Below are 18,312 nucleotides of genomic sequence, written 5' to 3'. Positions count from 1 at the left end.
TGCACAGTGTATATGTGAGTCTCCCAAGAGTGAGAACGGCCAACTAGAGGACAGGGTGAACCCAGTCACTAAAGAATGAGCGATAAACTCTATTGTGTGTGTTTGTTTGGCTTTGGCTTGTGTGTTTGGCAGTGCTGTAGTGTTGTCCTGGATTCAGTGATTTCTATTGTAAACGCACCTCACACACACGGGCATTGTTCCAATGTTTCAGCCTGAAGAAACTGCAGGTTCTTTCTTCATGTTTCCAGCTCACAAAGCAGTGACAACCAGTATTCACACGTAGCTCCAGGGACTAAACACTCCGTCCCTCTTGCTGTTGTGTTTTATATGGCTTTTATAGAAGACCCTCATGTGCCTTCGTCATGTTATGTAAGACGTCTTTAAGTTTGTGTACCAGTGAAGAGGGCGACTCCCATGTATTGTCTCGCATTGATTTTTCTGCCACTTTGATTTGTAAAGGAATTATATCACACAAATGATTTTCCATGCTGCCAAACCTTTATGTATTGAAATGGTGAATTTATATATTTTTTTTCATCTCACAATTGGAAACTTATTTCCTATAATATAAACTTATTGTGCTGTATCATAAAAGCAACTGTATTGTCTGTTGTTGTGTCTTTATATCTTGCACTATAACTTTATATAAAAAGATTACTGAATAGAGGAGCTCTACAAGCTATTATAAAGGCCTTCATCAGACATCACTATACCAATAACTTTATATCTCAAAATTACAACTATATTCCTTGTAGCTACAATGTTAAAAATAAATTAATTTTGAATTTACAAAGTAACTTTTTATATACTTTCAATTTAATTTCAGATACCAGACACTTTTTAGATCTCATAAACACAATCTCACAACTTTGTTTCCCATAATTGTGCAAACTTTTTTTTTGTAACTTACAAGCTTACAATTTTGACTTTATATATTACAATACTTTTTATCCCACACAACTTTTTATATCTCATAAATGCAAATTTATTTCCTATAATTGTAACAATATTTCTTACACTATGACATTTTGTCTAAATATGGAAATGTATTTCTCATAAATAAAACCTTAAGTCTTACACTGAAAAAAAAATATACTACATTATTTTAGATGAGTGGTAGTCAACTAAATTTGTTTATTTAAAAGTAGCTAGAATAAATTGATTGCAACCACTTACCTTAAAAAATTTAGTAAATTCAATTAATCTTTTTTTTCCAGTTATTTTGACTTTATATCTTACAATATTCATTTTTATTGCACAATTGCAACTATATTTTTCATTCTTGCACTTTTATATCTAAAAAATACAAATGTATTGCAACTCTAATTGCAACTTTGTGTTGAACACACAACTTTTTTTTCTTTGAACAATGGAAATTTTCCATAAAAATTTCATCTCATAAAATTGATATCAATGCAGTTTATTTCCCTGATTGTGACTTTATATCTTACACGATGACTTTATATCTTTTTTTTTATTTTCTCATCACCTTAAACCTTACAATTGTAACTTTATATCTCACAATATGACTATATTTTCTATATTGTAAACTTTATCATAATTGAAGCAGAGACGAGGAAGTGAAATGATAATGTGAAACTAAATTAAAGTTTTGGGTGCTGAAATTGTGTTTATGTAGAGCAGAATACCTCTTACTGAGAACTATGATTCTCAGGGGGAAAGAATTGCTAGAAATCTTCAAATATGGCTCTTTTGAATATTCTCTTCTGAAACGGATGAGTATTTCCCAAAACCATCTGCAGCACCTGATAACAGATATGTGCTTAAATTTAATGAGGAAAATTAAAGTGGCTGTTGATAATTTGTAGACTCAATACCCCCAGAAGCGTTATCAATTTGCTCCACTGAAGGGAGTTATTCCAACATGGCGAACAAATCATTGCTGTCAGCACCCGTGTTTTCCCTCATTCTTGTTTCCCTCTGCGTTCTCAGCCTCACCCTTTCCCACGATATGTGTTTCGAAACCCTTTCCCTCTCCATCCAATTGTCTTCCGTTCATACCAAAGTAGGACTTACACGGGGTTCTGAGAACAGCGTTGGTGGGGATGTTTTTTTGTGTGTGGGGTTTTGGAGTAATTATGGTAATTTATGAAAACTCGCTCTGGATAACAGCCACACAAACTGCAATGGACCCCATCTGACACACACACACAGTCAGAGTGCCATGGGCTAAGATTACAGGGTGCAGTGTAAACAGGTTCTGGATGAGCCCCTGCAGTCCTAGAACAGAGGCAGAGCTCCAGCTCAGCAAGAGTGGAGCAGCCTCCCCCATCGCCTCTCTTTTGTGTCACTGAAGGTGCTTCGAGATTTTGTTTGTGTTATTATACTGGATAAATTCATTTAGCCGAACAGTAAGCGTTTGACATGTTCATTTACCATGTTTTGAACGGTGACATGTTGTTCTCCTATTTGCTAAAATGGCCTGCTGTGTTGGAGAAAACGCTCGGTAATGTGTGTGTGTGTGTGTGTATATACTGTATACGAGTGAGTTAGTACTCGTACCCTTGGGCGTTTTATCCACTCTCGGGTTGTATTAAGAATGTCACGGTTACACAGGAAGTAATAGCTTGGTTTAGTGTGTGAGTGGGGAGGGAACCAACACACATGGTGTGACAAATTTATCAGTTCCCCTGTTCCCTATCTTGGTTTATCACACCGGCATAATTTAGCTATTAAAAAACAGACTGTATTTGAGCAATATAAGGCAAACAGCCATCGAAACCCTCAGTGACTTTGCAGTACGGTAAAAATAGAAACAGTTTTTAATATACCTAATCTGGAGCAGCTACTGAATGAATGATGCTGAGCAGGGATCAGAAGGAGCGCTCCTGACTCTCTCTCTTTCTTCCTTTCTCTGTGTATATTGGAAAAAAAGATTCATTTGTGTTGGTCTTTTCATATTCTTGCAGGTAATAACATAATTCATACTGTACATATAGACTGTATGGAAAGCTTTATGAAGTCTTCTCAGTGCATGTGTAATAAGGATATGAAGAGAAATTGTTGAACACAATTGTTGAAGGCTCATCCAAAATAGGTTAAGAAGGTATTTTCATTGTTTTTGCTCTATTATGAAAAAAAAGATTGTTTTTAAACATTAAAAACAAATGTAAATCATTAAATTAAACAGAAACCAGTATATATAATGGATATATAATGATACAGGTATAATAAATGCATTAATCATTCAATTAATTTAGACCTATTTTGTTATTCCAGAAAAAAAGCTATGTTCTAAACCTCAAACTATTGAACTATGTTCAATGAAAAAATAAAAAGGAAAAGACTGATGTTTTGGGAAATCTTGTCTTTGTTTTCATTTTATTTAGATTGGTTAAATAATTTGAATATATTAATAATATTTTATTAATAATAATATAATATTTTAAAGGTATTTTAAAGCAGTAAAACATTACTATCTATCTTATCGGAACAATGTTTATGAGTGGAGTGTACCCATGATGTCTTAAAGGGATATTTCACCCTAAAATAAATCACTGTCATTATGGTACATTTTCTTTCATTCTTTCTTTCTTTCTTCTTCTGGACATTCATTATTTTTTATTTTTGTTTGTTTCACAGAAGAAAGTACATCATTCAGGTTTGGAGAAACATGAGTATGTGATGACAGAATTTACATTTTGGGGTGAATTATCCCTTTAAAATGCAGTTGAAGCAAGTAGCTCACTAGAGTTTTGTCTCCCAAGCTTGAATCAGATTGTTTCTTGAACATTACAGGATTGTTTCTGTATTACAATCTCTATCATAAACACAACAGTACATCACCTCATTCCAGTGTAGTTTCCAGACAAACAATCTCCATAAAACTCACTAAACACTACACTCTCAAAAATAATGGATCCAAGCGGATGTTTTCTCAGTGATGCCATAGAAGAACCATTCAATGAACAGTTCTTAAAACCATTTATTTTCTTAGTGTAAACATTTTAAAATTGTTAAGAATCTTTTTCCACTCTAAAGAACTGTAGTGCAATGGAAAGTTCTGAAGAGTGTGGCCGTCTGCTTGCTTCATTGAGTTCTGAAGAGCAGAGAAGGATGGACAGGCGTTTAGTGCAGTTTTTAACAAGACATCCCTGTTGTCCCTGTTAGGCCATAATGTCCTACACACACATGCAACGATCCCTAGTGTGTAATCTTGTTGGCAGCTTGAGGGTATTTTCCCTTTGTGTGTGTGTGTGTGTGTGTGTGTAGTCTGTCTGGTGAAAGCAGCCATGGGATTTAGAGCTAATCTGAACAGCAGATGGCAAAACATCAGATATTCTGTTTGAGCAGGAGAATGGATATTTTACAGCACACACACTTTATCATTCATCATAAACATTGACATATACACAGCTTTGCTTCCTAAACACATGCATACATTCTTGTGCAGCGTCACGTGACTCACGTGTGTGTATGGGATAATGCTCATATTAATCCAGTGACCTGAATTGAGTTTGACTAGAGGAAGCGAGGCTGACGTATCTGGAGCGCACACGCCATTCCACGGCTACTTCCAGAGACCGAGAGAGAAAGAGAGAGAGAGAGAGAGAGACAGACAACCTCCCTCCCTTCTGCTGGTTCTCTCACTCACACACGCTTCTCCTGAGGAAGCTGTATGAAAGCCGACACAGTATGGGCTGAAGACCACAGTGAGGACACTCACCACTGAAAGACACAGGAACAGAGGCGAACCAGACAGAAAGAGTGCAAGAAACACCAACAAAGAAGGTGCGGACACATTCAAAAGCAGAACAAGGAGAGAAAGGCTGGGAAATTGGCGGGAGGGAGCCGTGGAGACGGAGCGAGAGAGAGGAACAGCCCGTCTGTCTGTGACGGGACAGCAGACACCAAACGCTCGTGGACCAGACACTCACACTCACACCATGGTGGTCCAGGCGGCCGTGACGCCCAGCAGGACCCGCAGGCTTCTCCTCAAGCTGCCGGTGGGGACGCTGAGGCGAAATAGCGAGGAGAGGGTAAGACGAGAGGCGATCCGTGAGGCTTGTGTGTTTTTGAATGCTGGCTCAAGGTTATCAAGGGCTGTCGATGGCTGCACTTGTGTGTTAGTTTGTCTGCAGCTGAGGAGGCAATGGAGATAATTAGCCGTTTATGTGTTGGCATGATGGATGTGCTTTACTGGGAATCTCAGTGGATTGTGTTGTTCTCATGCTTCATATGGATCTTATGAGGGTCACTGTCACGATTATGGCGTTCTGAGGTCTGTGACAGTTCGAATGACAGTGTTGTGTAATAGTGTTTGTTCCCTGAAGATACTGGTATCAGATAAACATTACCCCAAAACACGCAGCAACCTGCCCAGTTATGTGAATCACGTTAGCAGACAAAATACGGCGAGCTTCACCTCACTGCACTGACTGTTCCATTTACTGGAACTGCCACAGGGTAAAAGTTCTGTCCATACAGATGTGTGTGTGTGTGTGTGTGTGTGTGTGTGGGTTTGCTTTCGTTCTGTATGAGGGTATGTGCATCTCTATAGATAAGGGGGTGGGGGTGGACACTTTGTGCCATAAAAGGAAGTCATCATTTAATAATCATGGAGATTCAGGTTCTTAAAAATCACAAATGCAAAATAGCATGATGATTTCAAGCCTGATGATTTCATTATATAAATTTGTATAAATACGAAAAAAAATTGTATATAAAAATGTATACATATATGATGATATATTACAGCCATTATATAGGCAGGTTTTATCATATTATTAAATTATTTCTAAAAAAAATTATTTATATATATATATATAAGAAGTAATCATTATTATAAATATTATTGTTATTATTTTGTGATAAGTTATAATGCATATATGTATGTGTCTAATTTTAAATATTAATTTTTATGATTAATAAGAAATTAATATTCTTTATTTATTTTTTCTATCTATCTATCTATCTATCTATACATCCATTATTATTATTATATTAAAAAACATTTGTTTATTTATTATATATATGTATTTGATTATAAATGTGTAAAGATAGATAGATAGATAGATAGATAGATAGATAGATAGATAGATAGATAGATAGATAGATAGATAGATAGATAGATAAAATAAAGAATATTAATAAATAAATATTAATAACTGATTATCTATATCTATCTATCTATTTATCTATCAATATTTAAATAATTTGGATGGATGGATATAAAATAATTCAATATATATAATATTTAGAAATACTGATATATACATATGTGTGTGTCTAAAATATTATATAAAATAACGTCAGTAATATACATTTATAGGCCACCGTACTTTCTTGACATCAGATCAACATTGGACATAAAAAATAAAATATATTATAAAAGTTCTATATATTTGCAAATGACATAAAAAACCTCAAATGTTAAAAATGTATATATTTTTGCATGATGGTGAAATGGCCTACATTCATGCTTGTTTCATATGGCTGTTGTGTGCCAGTTTCATTTGAATCCCGTTGTGCACTAAAATTACAATAAGTGTTTAATATTTCACAATGCCGTAGTACACATTATGTCTCTCTCTCTCTTTCTCTTGCTTTGCACTGAAACAGATGTGTGTAATTATAGCAGTTTGAATTATTGATTAGAGGATTTCCTCATGCACGTTACTTTACTGCATCCCTGCAGAGCCTTCCTCCTCTTCACTGTCATTCTCTCTCTGCGGCCTGAGGCTGTCCCTTCAGCTGCCGGGAGTTTTAGCTGAGAAATTATAGACACTTAGCTCTAACTGCATTGTGGCATGATGCCTACATGCATGTACATGCAGACTGACACGCGAAACTGACTTGAAATACTCAGTCCCTGCAGTATCCAGCACTGCGAGAGCATGTGAATGTGTTTGTGCATGTAACTCAGATTCACTGTGGTTCTTCATTACCGTGAAAGCAGCTTTAGAAAGCCCTATTCCATCCACTGTCAGCAACGCTGAGCTGGCAGGCAGCAAAATCCATCCACTTAACTGATCTAACTCGAATGTCGTTCGCACACGCCGCAAAACTCTGCCGTGACTAATGTGAGATTTTTTGATAGTCAGGCTGCTCTGCATTGAATGCATGTGCAAGAACTTGCAAGGAGAGAATGGATATGGCAGTCTTCTTAATTGTGGCCCAGTTTTACCATCTGAGATACTACTATACCGGCTGAGATATGTTAAAAAAGACAGGCAACTTTATCTGAAGTCCTGCTGGTAGATACATGTCAGATACTGTACATGTGGGCCAAAAAGTCTGTCTTAGATCTGTGTGCTTTTGGATTTATTTTATTATTTTATTATATATATATATATATATATATATATATGAACCAAGCACATATGCATATATATATGTGTGTGTGTGTGTGTGTGTGTGTGTGTGTGTGTCTGTGTGTGTGTGTCTGTGTGTGTGTGCAATGTCTGCCAATCATAATCTTCCATCTTACAATTTCTTGCCTTCTCTCGCACTTTCTCTTCCATTTCTCCAGCTGTCTGTCTGCAAGAAGGCATGTTTAATCTATAATATGTCCATATGGGTCATAACTAGGGGACAGATGTCTACCATCCTGTTTAACCATAAATTATGAGCTGTCAGTCGGAGTGCAAACGAGGCAGAGTAATGGTTCATTCAACCAAAATGATTCTGAATGATGAGTTGAACAATATGACTTTGCCAATAACCAAAAAACTGGTCACTTTTAGACTAATGAAACACGGTGGAAATTCGCTCGGATTTTCTTGACTTCTCCTTGTGTTTTCATTAGAACTTGTCTTTAGGCTGTTACGTGCCTTTAAGAGGCAGCGCTGGTCTTTATAAAGGACTGTCGTGTGGTGTGAGTCTGTCTCACTGGGTTGTGTTGATTGGCTCTTTTGAAACACGGTTTGTAATTTAGGGATTTCCTGTGAGGATGGCAGATGAGGTTTTGGGGGACGGCAGTGGTTGATAAGGCATAACCATTGCTATTAGCAGACAAAGTGATTTAATCAAAGGAACAAGGGCTTCATTCTCCTTCTCTGATTACTAGGCTTCTCAACCCCCCCTCTTTCCCCTCATTGTTTATTTCCTTCCCCTTTTCTTTTGTGTTTGCGCTCTGCCATCTCTCATTTTCATCTGTTTGAGTGATTTTGACTCACAGCTCCCACAGACAGCAGACATACACCACAGGATAATCACAGAGCCAGAGAGGCTTTGTCAGAGAGGACCAGTTGTTTTGGGAGACTCTCATGAAAACAGATCTGTCTGTTTAATGCTATTTAAGTTGAAATGACTTGTACAGGCAAGTTGATCAAACTTAAACATTTACGGCAATAAGAACATATTTTTACAATGCAAGCATGCAGAACATATATATTTTGAATGAGAAAATTAATCCTATTTGCATTGTAAAAAAAATTGAATGTATAGGTCAGGTAATATTTATATATATATATATATGTGTGTGTGTGTGTGTGTTTGAAAGAAGACTTTTATGCTTACCAAGGTTGCATTTATATAATCAGAAATACAGTCAAAACAGTGGTATTGTGAAATATTATTACAATTTTAAGATATTTTAACATATAATTTATTTCCGTGATGTAAAGCTGAATTTTCAGCATCATTACTCTAGTCTTCAGTGTCACATGATCCTTCAGAAATCATAATAATATGCTGGTTCGGTGCTTAAGATACATTATTTTTATTATTATAAGTTATTATATTCAATATCATATTATTATCCATGTTGAAAAGAGTTCTAGTGCTTAATATATTTTTCAGTTTTTTGATTAATGCAAAGTCCAAAAAGAGCATTTATTTCAGACAGAAATGTTTTGTAAAATGATTATTTTTTTAAATAGATAAAAACTGAATAAAAATATTTTGAACAGTAAATATAATTCTAATTAATTAGGTAAAATAATTATAAATGTAAAATAAATAATAAAATTATTAAAATATATACTATAAAATATTTTAAAATATATAATTATAAAATATGTTGCTTGAATGCAGTTCATGCTGTTTTTTATGCATTATTTTATTAAGAATTGATGGAAGGAAATGCATTTATTTGTCACGGAAATAATGTTATAGTGTGCAAAATCTTAATGGCCCATTAAAAGGTCTTCTTTTCACTTGGTTTCAGGGTGAAATATGACATGGATATGTTCTTGATGGGTTTCACCCTTATACAACTCAGTGTTTTATGATTAGACTCCTAATAACTTGTGCATAACTTGAGTTAAGTGTTTGTGTATGAGATGTTTCTTCACTGAAGGTTAATGTAATCATGTAGCTGGAAGGCTTTCCGTAAGACTAAAATCTTTACGCTTGCTGGTCATTTGTGACAGACAAATATGTTCTGCTTCATTAGATTGAGACAATGAAAGAAGCGCTGTTCTTTTTGTCTCTTTTGCCCTCCACTCATCCCTTTTTTCTTCACTCCTCCTCCATCTGCCCTACTCTTTTGCTTACCCACGTATTTCTGTCATTCATTTACCATTTCATCCTCTTCTATTCTATTTCCTGTCCTTTCAACTTCCCACTTCCTTCTTCTCCTCCTCCTCCTTGTTTCCTCTTTTTGAGTCTTTTTTAGGTCAAATTACAAATTTATCTCAGCATGTTCCTCTGCTATAATATGGTGTGACCACTTGCAGAGTTTTCGAAGCCAGATTTTCAATCCAAGGCTCTCAGCGAAATAACAGTAGCAGTTTGGCTGTGGAAAACAGTTCCTTTATACCTTGATGTTTAGGGGGCCGCCGGGGTTCTCCTTGGAGATGCTTTGTTGCATTGGGTGGAATCGCTGCTGTGTGTGTCTTTTAATTGGGTCTTGTTTTGTGTGCTCCGTAGAGTTTGTCTCTGGGCAGTGTGCTAACTCTCGGCTAAAGCAGAGTGCTAATTGAGGCTTGTTAAATTTAACCGTTCTGTTGCCTCCCATTAGGAAGCAGGTCAGGCATGATGCAGACAAAATGTGGATTAATATGCAAGTGTGTGCTTGAGCTTGTGCAACATCAGCCGTCCTTTAAAATGCTCCAAAGTAACACATTTACAGTTGCTAATGCATTGTGCAGTGTCTGTAATCAAAAATGTGTAGAAATATGTGCGTGTTTGTCTTTATCTAATTTATATTATCTTTATTCATTAAGGCTAGACTTTATGCATGTACTCAATAGCATTTGCTTCTGGCTTTGACAAGCATTTCCATCTGATATGATGGCACATTTGAAGGAAACCATCACTCTATGAGTACTGAGATTTGTTCCCTGCTGGGAAAAATACAACCTTGAACCAGCCTAAGATAGTTTACTGGTATTAGCTGGTCTTGGCCAGATTGGGAGACCAGCTAAAACCAGCAAAACATCTCAGTAGTTTAAAGTAGTAATTAGTAGTTTAAAGTGGTAATTCAACCTATCTGTATTTTAAATGCACCTAATTGGTCTTATGGTGAATTTTTCATTCATGCTTGATTTATTTTTAAATCTTTGTGCTCGTGACTTTTAATGGAAATGTCAGAACTTGATCTTCCAGTGAAGACTAACTTCTCAAATCATAAATCATATTAAACCCCGCCTATTTATTAAAATTGACTGAGAGGTCATGAATGAAAATTCTGTCAACACAAAAGAAGACATTTTAAAGGGATACTCCACCCTAAAATGAAAATTGTGTCATTAAGACATTGACGTTGATAAGACGTTGATAAGACGTTGACAAAGGAATTATTGAATAAAGTCATTATTTTTGTTTTTCTTCGCTTACAACAAGTGTTCCCGTAGCTTCATACAACCCAGATTGCACGTCTGATGGCAGATGGACTATTCTGACCATGACTTTTCATATCTTTTATGGACCTTGACACTGTCATTTACTTGACCGTCTCAAGACTCCAGGGTTTCATCCAAAATATCTTAAATTGTGTTCTGAAGATAAACTGAGCTTTTATGGGTTTGGAACAAGATGAGGGCAAGTGATTAATGACAAAATTTTCATTTTGGGGTGGAGTAACCCTTTAAAGAATGCCGGTGACCAAACAGTTTCTGGTCCATAATATACTTTCATAATATTTTTTGTGGTTTGGACACCAACATTCCTAAAAATATCTTCTTTTATGTTCCACATAAGAAAATAAGTCAAGGGTTTGTAATGACATGAGGGGGAGTAAATGATGAAAGACTTTTCATTTTTGGGTAGACTTTCCCTTTTAATGTCATGATGCAATGGAAATAATTGTAGGGTGGGCACTTGGTTCAGTCCATCAGTTGAATGGAAGTGGATCTGAATATGATCTCACAGTCGACTCTGAGAAAGGGGTTTGGTTTTCTCAGCAAGATTACCAACATAAAGCAAGAATGTATTTTATGAACATACAGCATGCATACAGTGCATCCTCATACTTGCATACAGTACATTTGTGGCCTTAGACATAGCAGAGTTGATGATTCCTTCCAATTAAATGTAAAAATATTTTTTACTAATGACATCTAGATGATAAATTGATCATTTAGAGCTTTGTCACATCATCATGTACTAGCTTCTCCACTTGGGCCCTCAAGAAAGCTCAACACATGCACGCACACCAAGCTGCCGCTATCACTTTTATTGTTTTCCTCTCCATTTAGACAACCCTCAAGCTCAAATTGATCTTTGGAAAGAAAAAAAAAACATCCCATAGCACACACACTCATGCACACAAGTGCATATACCCCTCACAAACTTCAGCATGTGAATGCTGCAATATCAGCTGCCCTGAAGGAGCCTGAGAAATAGAATTGAATTCCTCCTCACACACAAACACACAAACACACATTTCTTCATATCGGTGGAAGATATGAAGTTTGTTCTGACTACTTTGAATATTAGATTGGAATGCAGCCTATTCATGAACACACACACACACACTATATCATGCATGTCTGAGAACATAAAGCTTTTTAAATGAGTCCAACCTCTATGTGAACTTGACGTCTACTGGTTTCAATTAAGTCTCATGTTCTGCTCACAGAAACACCCGTGCATGATCCCAGGGTCAGCTGGGGTCACATTCATCCCCCAAAACAGGATGCATCGGCCCCCAAAACGTCCCGAATGTCTCTAAGACATGAACAAGTACAGAGCTTTATGCTAAAAATAAGAGTAGAGAATGGATCAGTTCACATGCGCAGGAACTGGCCTGTCATAGAGCATTACAGACACATTTTGACTCATCTCTCTCTCTCTCAATAGTCTATTCATGCCATTCTGGGGGTGTGTGATGGTGTGCCTGGGTGTTTAGGAAGGAAATGTATGTGCTTTCTGCTGGTGGTCTTGGACTGGAGTTACACCAGGCTTAATTCCACCGGCTCAGTGTGTGTGCGGCCGCCTCCTCTGTGCTCTTGTGGGTTTGCGCTGTTATATTATAATCCTCATAAATATGTATGCTCACAGAAAGATTCAGGAGCAAACACTTATTAGCCTATATGCAGAATGAAGTAGGTCACGCTCTCACATACATTTGCACGTGAACATAAACTTCAAACAGGTCTGGCGCACTGGGACAGCAAGTCTTGCTCGCCCTCTCTCTCTCTTTCACCAATCTATTTCTCTTTTTTGCTTCTGTGTCACATGGTACTGAAGATGCCAGAGGTTCTTTTGTGTGTTTGGGTAAGAAAGAGCAGGAGAGGGAGAATTTGGGAATGATATAGAGCTATGTATTGTTGCATGCTTTCGATTAGCACAAAAATGTCAACTCTCGGTTTGAGGAAAACATGAGGAAAAAATGTTTTCAGTAATGCTATTAAATTATATGACACTCATTTCAGAGGTCTATGTATCATGATTCCCTTCACATTTATTGTGACCTACATTTCCTTAGGGTTTCTTTTACATCTAAATAGACAGATAGCGTTTGTGTGAAAGGTATATGGTTGACATCTGTCTGATTAATATGGTTTCTGTCTTTTGTGTGTCTTGTCTGTCTTTTGTGTGCCAATGTGAGTGTGCACCGACGTGCAAAATGGCAGGCGTAAAAGCATCATTAAAAAAAAAAAAGCCTTGTATTTTTTTTGTGTGTGTTTGACGCGCCGCGTTAAAAACTGGCTGACCAATGAGATTGACGCTTTTGTACATGTGCCTGGAGCCGCTGAAGTTAGTGTAAAACATGTCTTGGTGGCACTCAAGCATAAAACGGTCTTGCCAAGCACACATTGATACTTAACGATGAAGAGGAAGTAAGTTGACGATGAAGATAAATCGAGGAAAGATGAATGTAGCTTTATGACAAATGCGACAGCGACAACAAAAATCTCGGTAAGAGGGTGTTGTGATGGAGAGGATCTTAAGACAAGATAGGATTCAATGTGTACGTGATGAGATGCGTTGAAAAATGTCTCGAAAAACGCTGGCGATAAGCATGTGTGATAATCGTCCTGGTGTGCATAAGGCTCAAGTGTGTGTAAAATCACTGAACCCCACAGCATTTCCCAGGGTCCCACAAAACAGACCACTTACACACACAAGTTTGAGAACTACCTCCATTTCTAAATATTTGATCCTGTTCCTGCAAACAACAGCTCCTGACACACATTCACACATTTAAATGACGACAGATGACATTCTCACCCCTCAGGAAGCAGCAGCCGGGGACTCAGAAACTCGAAAGAATCAGGGAACGCAAATTCTGAACATTCCAATAGAAACACAGCAGGAGAAACAGGATGCTGCATATTTCATAATTTAAGACATCATGCTGCTTTATTGTTGGACAACTTGTTTTCTGTTGTTGTGTCCTCATTTCCTTCAGAGAAAAATCACAGGAATTCCATGCACAACTATTGCAATATCACTTTAATCATTTTTATTTTATTTTATTTCATGTGGGGAACATTCACATCCTAGCATCGTGGAACTTTTGTTTGTGCAAGCTCTACTTGTTTTTTCTCATTTTCAAAAAACTTGGTATGGCATTTTTAAGCAACATTTCCCAGGAAACCCTCATGGATTTTTGTGGTTCACAAGTGCATGTGCTTTTCAAGTTCGACATGAGATAATTTCAGACTTCAGATGCAATCACTTCCATTAATCAAAACCCCATAAATTAAACACATCTTAATATGAAATTCATGATTTTTTTCAAAAAGGATCTGTTTTTCACATTGAACAGAATTCAAGGAAAAACATCTGCATTTTGTAACAGATCATTAAACATTCAGTTGAAGCTATTGAGACGGTTCTCAGGAATTCTGTTTCTCTCTCTCCCGCATGCACCTCCTTGAAAACTTTCACATTTATGCCTTACAATAGTACTACCACACTCCACATCGGGTTTATTGTGCACAAATCAATATGCATTGAACCACATAAAGGCAGGACAGTAGCGTGAATGAGTTATTGTAGCTGTCCTGGTTCTATAGTACAACCGGCCTGTATTTGGCCTTCAGTACCACAGCAGCATGAACACAAATAGAAACACATGTGCTTCGCTGCTCATTCATTAGACTTCAGCTGTCACTGACTGTGACTGAATGAGGTTTGGTGTCAGACAGTGTCATTACACTCTCTGTAATCATATGATTTGACTATTGTAAAAGCCAACAACGTTTCTCTGCTTCCACCATAGAAATGTGTTAGTTAATCTAGCCTTCAGAATGCCACAGAGTTATAGTTAATAATGTAAAAGCAATACATTAATATGGAATTTATTTGAAAAAACAAGTATGAAGCTTAATATTTATTGTAAATACATTGGTGGCTAATACCAAGCCAGGTTTTTTTTTTATTACTGCATTCATTTTTTTAATACCTACATGGCATTTTAACTGAACCTATGGCCACCATGATAAATCTTTTATTGATCATGGTAAATCCAATATTGATGTGTGCAAATTTGATCATATGCTATGCCAGCATCAATATGAAAATCCTATAGATCACTCCCAAGATGGGAAGCATTTTTAATCAAGATCAGACGCTGTTCAACTTTGCTTACTATTGACCAAGGCTTTCTGTTGATTTGCAAAAAGAAAAATGTGCTGTGTTTAAATAAGAGGCACTGTAAATCACAGTATCTGCTGTTTAGTGCATGAGTTAGGAATAATTAAAAGAAGGATTTTTTTTTTTTACTTGTTTACATATCTAATAAGGCATTTAAACAAAATACTTAAATAGTAAACAATTTGTTATAATTTGTTAATTTGTTATATTACCATAAATACAGCAGTGAAAGTATGTACGATTGACATCCCTACTAGTAAAAACTGTGCTCATAAGAGCCCAAGACAGTGAAAGTCGGTCAGCCAAGTCCACACTGATGGCTAACCAACACTAACCAGCTTAATCCTGACCCCGTAAACTTTAAGTCCAGTTTATCCACTACCAAACTAGCTTAGACCAGCAAATGACTATAAATAACAAGCTTCAAGCAGCTAGAAACCACATAAGATTAGCCACCATTTATCCAAGCTCAATTTCCCAGTTGAGAGTGTGCTTTGTTTTATTAGCTTCATGTTTGCGGAGTGTCAAAAAAATCCTTAATTATATAGCCTATGTAAATCTTATTTATGTATGTATTCATTTATTTCACTAATACTGTTGCACTAAGGCTAGTGATCGGAAATATATAAAAAATATATCGATTTTTTTAAAATGTGTATTATTTATTTATCACTATTACCATTGCCAATATAGAGTTAGTGATTTGAAGAAACTCCTGACTAGTACTTTCAGACGTGCATGAAGTGTTTATTTAATTCTTTTAATTTAAAATGACATTTATGTATTTAAAAAAAAAAATTAAAACTAAATCTGTAGTATTACTATATATATATATATATATATATAAAATGTTAATTCATTTTATACTTTTAGGTTTAGTAATTTGATCAAAGCTCTTAATAGTACTTTTTTTGGATGTTGGAGGGGTTTTTGCAGGTTTATTTCAGGTAGTCTGTAATTTAGGGGCTGGATCTGGATTGGGTGCTTGGTGCCCTGAGAACGTTGACACAAATGGCATGTCCCACTCCAGATCTCTGGAATCTGGACATCATTCCAAACTGTTTATGAGAAAATAAGTTTTGAACTCCCATAAGTAGCGCTGTCTGCTGCTGTACCACACTGGGAAAGCTGAGACACACATATCGAGTATCTCATCAGTTGTCTGGGGCCAATGAACCCGAGCAGGATCTGTCCTGCGGGGAGGGACAACTGTCCTTCACTCTGCCCTAGATGGGCGTCTCAGAGCATCATGCAAGCTTAAAGCCCCTCAATGTCCTGCTCTGGGACTGTTGCTTTAAAACAAACAAGAGGGAGAGAGAAGGAGGGAGAAAATGACAGAGAGGGACCAATAGTTCTCTATTTGTGGGAATGTTTGTGTTGGGCGAACCAAGAGCTGTTATTCTGGGAATTTGTCCTGCAGTGGAGCGAGAGAGACCAGTGAGAAGACGAGATCTGAGTCACACAGAAGTCACAGTCTCAGTCTCCCATGGGGCATTTCTGAGGATTAAAGGAAGAAGCGATGAGAAAATGAAAGAGGAGAACGCAGAAAGGAGAGCAGCATTACCTGGGGACGTTTTCTCCCACACACACCTGAGCTGAGAGGGGATTATTGGAACACACACCTGTGTACCTGTGTGCTTGTCAGTCATGGAGGCCATGCTTCTGAGTCTGGGAGAGAGTATGTGCATGAGGCACAGTGCATTGTGGGATGTGACCTCGGCCACCCTCAGAAGATTGAGGCACACACATATCAGAGCTCCTGACATCCTGGTCCGAGCCGTCTACCAGGTATGAACAGGATTGGTCACTTTGAGTAATTTTCTACAAACCATCTATATATCTGTTTAATAATATACTTATATTTAATCCAAATATAATATATAATAGATAGAAACAATAAATAACAGATAAAATAATGAGATATAAAATATTAATTGTAGTTTGAAATATAAAATAAATAATTTATATTCTAAATAAAATATAATTTTTAATTCAATGTTTTAATTTAGATTTGTATACATTATCAACATATTTTGTTGCTTAAAACTATAGCTTAGGGTTATTGATTTCAATAAACTCCTAATCCAAAGTACTTCAACATGTACAGTATTTCGTCTCATTCTGGTTATTTGTACAAGCATGAATAATATCTTAAATCTGACTTATAATTTAAAATTACACAATAAAAGGGTAGTCTTACAATGTTAGCCATCTAATTCATAACTGTTTAATGTCAGTTACAAAAATGTGGACTGGTCCAGTTTGAATCAGAATAGAGAGACAGAACTGCAGTGAGTTTTGCATGGACAGGTGCCACTCACATTTCACCCAAAAAATGTAAAACTCCAGTAGCTGTTTTGTAGTCCTTTTTGAGTTCATGCCATTATCAGGTTGTGTTTTGAGCTATAAAGTGTATTAGTGTTGCTATGGTGGTTTCTAAGGGCTTGAGTCACACACTGTCTCACGGTCATGAAAACAGCTCTCCACAGGAGTCTACTCTTCCATCTATCTGTATGTGTGTGTGTGTGTGTGTGTGTGTGTGTGTGAGAGAGAGAGAGATCAGTATTCAGGTTGTGTCTCCTACCTTCCTACTGTGTGAACAGAACACAGCAGAGCGAATCTCAGAGTTTGCATCTCGCTGTGACATACCTGAAGAAATGACAGCAAAGTTTTTATCTGTTCCAAGGCTGATGTATAACAGGCTGCTGCTATAGAAACAGAGCCCACAGAAACGAATAAAGCTGCATATGCATGGTATTATCATGTTATTTCATAAACATGGTGTTCTTAGAAGTATTTTGGAGTACAATGTAAATGCCATTATATATAAATAATATACTGAATATAGTATATCCAAAACTGTACATATATGTAAATGGGTTTGTTTTTAATGATGTTATGTTTTCTTTGTGTTTTATTGTGTTAGTTAGCTGTATTTTTTTAAGTTATTTTGACTTAATCAAAATAACCCGACTGCAGTTTAATTGAGATTTATTGGAATGCACAATGAAAAAACATGATTTTTGAAAATTTAACATACGAAGTTATCTGTTTTTGCAAATAAAAAAAAAAATTATATATATATATATATATATATATATATATATATATATTATATATATATGTGTGTGTGTGTGTGTGTGTGTGTGTGTGTGTGTGTGTGCGTGCGTGTAAATATATATTTACAAATATATTTATCTACAAATGTATAAATATATTTCTTATTTTATTTAGAAACATTCTTAATGCTTTAAATTGCAAAGGTTTCCATATATATATATATATATATATATATATATATATATATATATATATATATATATATATATATATATATATATATTGCAATTTAAAGCAGTA

The 18,312-nt window shown here is 36.2% G+C and overlaps 1 protein-coding gene across 9 annotated transcripts in view; it reads left to right on the top strand.

Annotated features, from left to right (window-relative positions):
- Positions 1-18,312, top strand: part of LOC113118187 (FERM domain-containing protein 4A-like) — a 133,558-nt gene that overhangs the window by 53,371 nt on the left and 61,875 nt on the right. For 2 of the 9 annotated variants that reach the window (XM_026287155.1, XM_026287154.1), the window contains exon 1: positions 4,589-5,000. The exons of 3 other annotated variants lie outside the window; for them this stretch is intronic. In XM_026287155.1, coding sequence (XP_026142940.1) covers positions 4,908-5,000 — 93 coding nt within the window. In that variant the 5' untranslated portion in view covers positions 4,589-4,907. Of the gene's footprint in view, positions 1-4,588; positions 5,001-16,157; positions 16,741-18,312 lie in introns of those variants that run through there. 4 more of the 9 variants (XM_026287153.1, XM_026287150.1, XM_026287151.1 and 1 more) reach the window with 4 other exon arrangements.

This window comes from Carassius auratus, chromosome 18, assembly GCF_003368295.1.
Source record: "Carassius auratus strain Wakin chromosome 18, ASM336829v1, whole genome shotgun sequence".
NCBI classification, from domain to species: domain Eukaryota; kingdom Metazoa; phylum Chordata; class Actinopteri; order Cypriniformes; family Cyprinidae; genus Carassius; species Carassius auratus.
The sequence above is the reverse complement of the archived record's forward strand: the minus strand, read 5'-3'. Positions and strand labels throughout refer to the sequence as shown.